This window comes from Daphnia pulicaria, chromosome 4 (genome assembly GCF_021234035.1).
Source record: "Daphnia pulicaria isolate SC F1-1A chromosome 4, SC_F0-13Bv2, whole genome shotgun sequence".
Classification (NCBI taxonomy): domain Eukaryota; kingdom Metazoa; phylum Arthropoda; class Branchiopoda; order Diplostraca; family Daphniidae; genus Daphnia; species Daphnia pulicaria.
Window position 1 is genome coordinate 4,343,585 of NC_060916.1, and position 8,154 is coordinate 4,351,738.

The following is an 8,154-nucleotide window of genomic DNA, read 5'->3' on the forward strand; positions in this document are numbered from 1 at the left end:
ACTTCTACTTAGAACCTTTTTAATTTTCTCGCAAAACCCTCCCTCAAAATTTTAATTTTTACTAACATTAATTTTAATTTGAAATACATGTATTTTTGTAGTTCAATTTTGACATATTAAATACAAATAAATTAAAATTTTGAAAAATTAATTCCGTTAATAATTAATTTTGTTATATGTACACCCTTACAAACCTAGTAAAGGAAGGGGAATGTTTTCTGAAGTTATGAGAGTAAATATAAACCCCATTTTTCAAAAAATTTCACTCCGCCCGTGTTGGTTTCGTACACTCGCCGCATTGATTGGCGTGGCGCAGCAAAATACTGTTGAAAGGAAATAAGCGCCACTGTCTCATATTTATGAAAAATACTCATGCATGGCTTCCTTCATTTTACTCATCAGTTATTGAACTTTGCTTGTGAGCAAAAAACACTTTTTTGGGCCTGTCGAAAGGGGCGTGTGATGACGCTACATCTGGCAACTCCGCGCCCATTCCACAAAATCTAGATGTGCCCAACAGTCAACAGAGAGGCTCGCGCCCATTCAGTCCCTTCTTGCCCGTCATGTAGTAATCATGTCATGGACGATGGTCATGTCTTCCTCTCTTCGCTACGAATACTGATTGGATTAAGCTCAACATAGGTGTATTTCACTTCATCAATAAATAATCCGATTAAAAATAGCCGGACAGAAAAAAGGGTACAGCAGGGAGAATAGCAGAATTTTAAATTCTCAGTCCAAAATTTTTAAAATGCGTTGGGAAATAGTAACTATATTAGCTTTTTGTACATCTGGGGGAGATAAAAAAAAATACGACTAACCGTCGGTCTCTGTAGCCTTAGTTCTGCGGGCATCTACAAATTGGTTCGCTTCGTTAACAAATTCGGAGGCCGTGGGAATTGGCGCTGGAGCCTCTTCCCGTTCCATCAGTGGCTGCTGTAAAAAAAATTAAATTAATAAAGTTTTTTTTTAATAAAAATAAAAATTTACCTCAGCGATCGGAGCCAATTGTTCCGGATGTACATTGCGCGGCGGCGAGGTAGGCGGAACCACTTCGTTTAGGGGGATCTCATCCGGTTTCTTGTTTGGGCAACAGCAAAGGCGCCGAATACCCTCTGTTAGAAATTCCCAGAATTTTGTCAGCAGCTCCCAGCATAATTTTTTAGTGTGCCCCAGCAGAGCGAGGATTGCGATCCCTAAAATCCACCAGAGAATCTGGCTGGGATTTTTTTATAGATCCGCCAAATACTCCTTAAATATCTCCTTAAAGGCTTTGAGGGCGACATTTTTCATTTCTTCGTCAAATTCGCCTGATGTAAGGGTTCCGTTCCCTGCAAAAGAGAATATATTTCTTATTTAATTAAACGAAAAGACCCTATACGCCTTGATAGAGTCTCTATATATAGTAAGAAGAAAAAGAAAAAAAGCAGAGGGAGAGCCTATCGCCTTATGTATCAACTCTAAGGGATATGCTGGAAAAAGGGTGTGCACATTTGATAATCCCTTGTGTTGTAGTAGTACTTTGGCTGCTAGATATTAAGTGTAGTGTAGTAGTTGTACAGTTCATTTGGTGGGCTTTTCCATCCCCTCGTAGAGACGCTAAGAGCCGCTATAGAAGGAGAAAAAAGGGGGGAAATGATGGAACAACAGGCCCTTCGACATGAGCCCCATATCTCTCCGGTGGATGGATCCTTTTGTCGTTTAGCGAAACCAGTCGAGAGAGAGAGAGGGCAAATCAAAAAGAAGAAGAAGAAGAAGAAGAGAGAGTCTTTTTTATTTACCCTCGGCTGGAGTGATGTGCTTGCACTAAAAATGAACGAGAGAGAGGGGGACGGACGGACGGACGGCCGCTGGCTGCGTGTTTTTCCAACCCCATACGAATTTTTTTGCCAGAGAGTCCCTTCGGGTGTCGGGGCTCTTCATCACTTGTACACACATGTACTCGTTTTTAATAACTTGTGTTTTAAAGGGGAAACGTCAATTATAATAGTAACGAAATTCTCCATTTAAACCAAAACAGTGCTGATGCTGTAATATTCAAATGATTTAGTCGTTGCTGCAATCATAGGTCTGTTATAGGGTCGGTTATAGTCGATTGATTGTCATCCATCTCGGATCTTATAGACACTGATGGAACCAACACATTTAAACATTTGGCTGGGATGGATATTTTAGCTGGGCGACGAGGAGGAAGCTAAGGAAAAAAAAAAAGAGGGAGACATAGAATGCGGATTGTGTTGATGGGTTGGTTGGCTTGAATTCAGCTCCCAGGTGATCGGATTACCAGAAGCTTTTTTCCCTCTTGTCTCTTACTCTCAACTCGAGTCTCTACTATAAATGTGGCAGGCCAGCAGCTAAATAAACAGATGCCTCGGCTGTACGTACGGTATGTTGGGATGCGCATTTCATCTACACAACACTCTATATATGCATATACACTGTTGAAATATAAGCTGGCCCGTTCACTCACACATGGCGAACGCATGAAAAATCTTCTTCCTCCTCCTCCATCAATTGTTTTTCCCTCCAAAAATCTGTTTTTCAGCTAGCCAAAAAAGCCTCAAGTCAAATGGAGACTTACCGTTAGCGATGTCGGAAAGCGTCATCTTGAGCTGACAGGTAGGCTGTTGACCGGCGGAATTGAAATATTTAATCAAAAGTGTGTACTACCGAATGGCGAATGCAACTTTCAAGCCAGAAGTCTGAATACTTTATGTAGTAGCAGACTAATTTCCAACTGGCTCAGGTTAATGGTATAGCCTTAGCCTAGCACTCTGGCGGTAGGATGTTCGAGTCTAGTTGAAGTCGGGTCGTTATAATTCGCCATGTCATCATCGTCTTTTAAGGACTAAAATGAGGAATGTGATGTGGAAATCACGAATCGGCCACCATAGCGAGCCGCTTGACTTCTGCTTGGTATTTTGATTTGTGTTGGCTAAATTTCCATATTTTGCTTTCTTAGTATTAAAATATTTGTTGAAGTACTATCTACCATGGCAGTTTCAGACATTAAAGAGTTTTCTAAGCCCATTAGAAAAGGAATTGTCGATAGGGGATGGTTAGCTGATGCAGTCAGTGCATGAAAACGATTTATTGCTTGATTTTGCATGAGATTTTTAACGACTGTACGCGTTCAGAAGAAGGATATATTTAAATTAGATAAAAAAATCCACATTCTCGAAATTAAGAGTTCAGGAAAATGGATAACAGCGTAATCTTTTTGGAGAGTTCTTATCGATAAAAAGGTTTAGCCTCTAATTAAGAGACTAATGATTATGCTACCTTAGCACAGTTAGAATCCTTTACTTTTTGTTGCCTTTTTCTTAATTCTATTTTCTCTTCTTTTTGATTGATATTTGATTAATTTTTGTCTACCCTTTTTACAAGAAATTGTGTTCAAACCTTTATTTCTTTTTGGTTAATTTCTGTGAAGTAAAAATGCTTTGAATAGCAGGAAATAAAATAACAATTTCAACATCAAAAATCAAGAAAATGATTGTCAGCCTCTTTTGAAAAAAACGTTTATGAAAACCTTGCCTGATACTGCACTTCTCAATGCTACCGTCCACATTGAAACACTTGGTGAAGTCCAGATTCCTGTATCTCTACAGGTAAGGATGTTTTATTAAAGTTTAATTAACATGTACACTTTTTATTGTTATACAAACTTCATCATTATTCAAATCTTTCAAATGTAGGATATTGACAAACTAAAAACAGTTTCCGGGGAGTTATCTTATGGAAGAGGATGCAGCATTCCTCTCGAAAACTCTTTAAGATTAGCAAAGGAGATAACAATGCCGAAAGTGCTCTTTTCAACACATGAGAGTTATGACATTTGGTCAATTGTTGGATGCCATCTACGGCTACCTGTTGGTGTTATAGATGTAGAAATCAAGCTGACTAAATTATTGTTATATGAAGCTGGCGGCCATTACAAAGAAATAGTCTGTGATCCCAAACATTGTGGTATATTTACAGTTTATCATAGTTTATGGATTTTTAATTGGTAGTTATTCTATTTTCTTCAAAGGAACTTTTGGTACGGTGTTTCTTCAATTACCTGTTGAAGGTGGTCATGAAGGCGGAGGAAATGAACAAATCATCTTTTAGACACGCAATGAAACCGGAAGCGCTGGAGCGCCCCGGAAAAAGCCAATAAAAAAAGCAACAGCAGAAGAGAGAGAGATCTAAAGAACAATGATGAATTAACACGCAAGTTATAAGAAAGATCAATTCAAACGTTTAAATCTTGAAAAGTATATTCACTTCCGATTTACTGTTATTCCCGGTAATATATACAATACCATCCAAAAGGGTATGCAGCAGTCATCGGAATGTAACACGCTCACAGTGTCCCCGTATAGCATATGAGAGTAGAGAGGGTACATGTTGTACATATATACCGGGTCATGAATACTGATCGCATACTCATCTGGACTTCCTATATGAAAGTTATTTTCTCTTTTTAGATCCAAGTACCTACAGCGAGAGAGCGAGGGCCGAAATAGAAAAGTCCATTGCTTTGCTTTTGTCATCATTGCCTGGGAAGAGATCCAACTCCGGGCCTCTTCTTATTTTGCATCTTATTTGAGCAAGCATGTTCCGAGTTCGAGTCCGGTGGCGGGCAAAAATTTTTAAAAAAAAAGGCTCTCAGGTACCGCGAAATAAAATAGGGGTGATCCCTCAAGGGACGAGGGGTGGGCTCAGGGGTGCGCAAAGGGGCGGCCAAGGACGCTACGGAAACTCTAGGCCACTGCAAAAAATTCGTATTTGAAATTGTTGATCCAACAGCCAACGGCTTCAATTACACACACTTCCATGAACAGCGATTGCGACAATGACATTTCGAGAAAATGAAGGAAGCACCTGACGACCATATTAGAAACTGCATCTCTTGGTTGCATTACGTCGGATTTCTTTATTGCGAACACCGCCAACTTGCAGATTTCATGCGTCATGTCTGAATAGCAGCTGGATTTGTAAAAGCCTTAAGGATGGGCCAAATTTGGTTAAAGGTCATTTGAGACAACAGCAACGTATCGAGCAACGTATTAGTTGGAGATCTGCTAGTATTTGGTTACGTTTCAAATACATCACAAACTGTATGTATTTTAGCCACGCGAGGAGCAGAGGCGGAGCGAGGAGAACGCTTAATTCGCAATCAAGAAAAGTCTCGCAAATTTCCAGGAAAATAAACTAGCATACAGGATTCATTATCCATAAAGCGCGAGTTGACCTGGGCATCCAATTCCAGCATAAAACGGCATTATGTAAGGTCGAAGAAAGCTTGGAGAAGACAGAGGCCAACGATGCTAGCGGTCTTCCTTGACTGGAGGCTTCCGGGTAGGCTTCCAAAGAAACGAGTGCATCCAGCACGTATAGGGCTACATCTGACTGTTTAAGAACGGCAGCTCTTTTCTAGTCAATGTTGGCCATCGACGACGCTACACAAACTCCAACCAGCATAGCTCCTTTCACGCATTTCACGCCAAGAAAAAACTGAATCATTTTGATAATCGGTACGAATTGGTTGCATATACGACGTCCTTTGATCAGATCAATGCAATCGCCCCAACCTAAAGAAAAAAGCAAATTATATGGGCTGACTATTAACCTTAACAAAACAAAGAAAACTCACACCATTGCTTTAACAGACGAATTTGACGACTTCTTGAGCTACTTGCTCATTCTGTTAAATGCCTTCAAAAGTCTTCAATGTTTTTTTTGTTCATTTAATCTCGAATTTGGACCCAAGAATCTTTAATATCTCAAGACCTTCTTTCTGTGCCATTTACAGGTAACTGAAGAATCCTCGTACAGAGTGTGCCTATCATGATCAACGTATCATCAGCACAATCAATCGATAACAAAATAACTAAGTCACTAAATTCTTTCCCTGAATCAAAGGTATCGTCAGTGTACTGCCCATCTACCTCAAACAGCATCAGCTTATCAAGCTCACTTCGAAATCCATTGTTTTAGTAAGATGTAAACATGTAAACCTAACATCTTGTATATGTAGTGTTGAAAAATGAATTTTATCCGAACATATTTCAAAAGTGTTTCTGTGAGGGGATCAGGGTTGGTGAGGCTTCTGCATTTAGTTGTTTTTCTGAAAACGCCTATTTTAAAAATTGTTCAGCATCCTAAAGTATCCAAATAACAAAAAAAAGAATTGATAAGAAAAATACTCAATATATTGAACATGAAATCCCATTTAAAAATGATCATATAGGCCTACCAAAAGAAGAGGTAATAAGGTATTTTGATGTTTTCAATTTCTTCCAGCTGCATATAGAAGGGTAGAGAGATTTCATTGGTAATACATAAACCCAGCTGAAAAATCTATCAATACCTCCTTAGCTGGCAAAATAGCTCCAGCTACGTATTTTTCAATCAATTTTCGATGAAGCATTCATGATTCTCCTGTGTCATCTCTCTCGATTGATTGACGTTTTACAGTTGCTCACGAACTAGGCGGCTATTTTCGTCTTGGATGTTATGTTGATCCCGTTTTACTATTATAGTTTGTCCAGTCATCGACCACTTGTTGCACAGTCAATTTTTTCTTGAGTTCGAAATGAAATCCGCTAAAAGCTAATCCACGAAAACGTAACAGTGAAATCCGTCAAGCACGAAAGAAAAAAAGTTAGATTGGTTGACTGATGTTAGTCTTGTCTAACGTTCCTTCCTTCTTAGCCTCGTAAAACCATTCCGTCATAGAGTTAAGGACGTTCTTTGGGTAACAACTGTGTCTTATTCTTCCATCCATCCATCCGTCCATCCCCGTATGTATCGAGTGGATGGAAAAAAGGGCCGACGAAAGCCGCCGCCGCCCGGCCGCAGAAACCGACAACAGCTTCTTTCTATGCTTGTTGTTGTGTGTATGTTAAAAACACTCCGCCCATACCTTCCCCTTTTTTATATAGGTTAGAGAGAAAAAGAAAAAACATTTTTGTGATATGCTTTGAGGCCCGGATTTTTTTTCTCCAGTGGGACGTGCTAAAAAGGTCACCTTCTTTTTTTCTGAGGTGTTGTTATTACTGTTGAAAAAAAAAGAATATTATTCGGGTGGGGTGGATATTGTGATTGAATGTATCGAGTACCTCACAAAATCCATTCTAAAGCGTCAAAAACCCATTAGCGTCAAATCGTCGGGCTCGTACTGCTTTCTCACATTCCAGGTGAAACACTTTTCGGTGTTTTGAAATAAATCTATTTTCTTTTCATTCATTTCAAATTTGTTTATCCAATTAAATCCAATTTTTGGTCGTGGAATTTCGTTTCGGACTGGTCCGAGAGATTATTGAATTTCCGATATAAAAAAATCTTTGATAGTACAATAAAATGTAATAATTTCTCTCGAAATAAAAAAATAACATTGAATTTCGCTCCTCTACGTGGTGATACGTCCAAATTGGAATTAGCAACTAGGCTATTTCTTCTTCTTCCGAATCCTCTTCTGTAATTCGTTCAAATTGTAAAGACAAAAAAAGTTGACGACTGTTTCCCATCCAATCAATCCAAAATCAACCCCCCCCCCCACTCCATCATTGACTCATCCTCTCAATTCCCACGATTGGGTGGTGCTGCGGGGAGTGGTTTTTGGTGGGAGTAGTGGGTGGAAGAGTGTTTCTTGGAAGGCTGCGACTGGAAGACGTTTTTTGTCCTCTCAATTCCCACGATTGAGAGATGCTGCGGGGGGTGGTTTCTGGTGTTCTACTTTGTTTTACTTAGTTCTTAATAATTTTAATTTGCCAGAGCATAAAATTATCCCTAAGGTCCTAGATTCTGTTTCCCAAACATACAAAACATGTATACCCCTTTTGGAGACGGATTCCCAAGATTTGGCCACTCTAGTAATCCCGAAGAGAACTGGTGGAGTTCAAGAACTGGATATTGTTCATTCATACGTTGTCACAGTGACCAAAGCACAAACAACATTTGTAGGTCCTCCTCTGACCTGGATCGGTCCCCAACCACCTCAGTGTTGTGAAGTAAGTTGACCCAACCATTTTAATTAATATTATTATTTAAAAAAAAATGTCTTCTATTTAGGTTTTCTTTTGAAATGTTCCACGGGATGTAATGCTTGAAGACATAATACCACTTTTTGAAGACTGTGGATAAATTTGGAGTCTAAGACTAGTA

The 8,154-nt window shown here is 39.3% G+C and overlaps 1 protein-coding gene across 1 annotated transcript; it reads left to right on the forward strand.

Moving 5' to 3' along the window:
• Positions 1-2,861: 2,861 nt before the first annotated feature.
• Positions 2,862-4,256, forward strand: LOC124337988. The gene is made up of 3 exons (XM_046792020.1): positions 2,862-3,611; positions 3,699-3,969; positions 4,034-4,256. Exons 1-3 carry the CDS (start codon positions 3,525-3,527, stop codon positions 4,111-4,113), a joined length of 438 nt encoding a protein of 145 aa, XP_046647976.1. The 5' UTR covers positions 2,862-3,524; the 3' UTR covers positions 4,114-4,256.
• Positions 4,257-8,154: the final 3,898 nt, after the last annotated feature.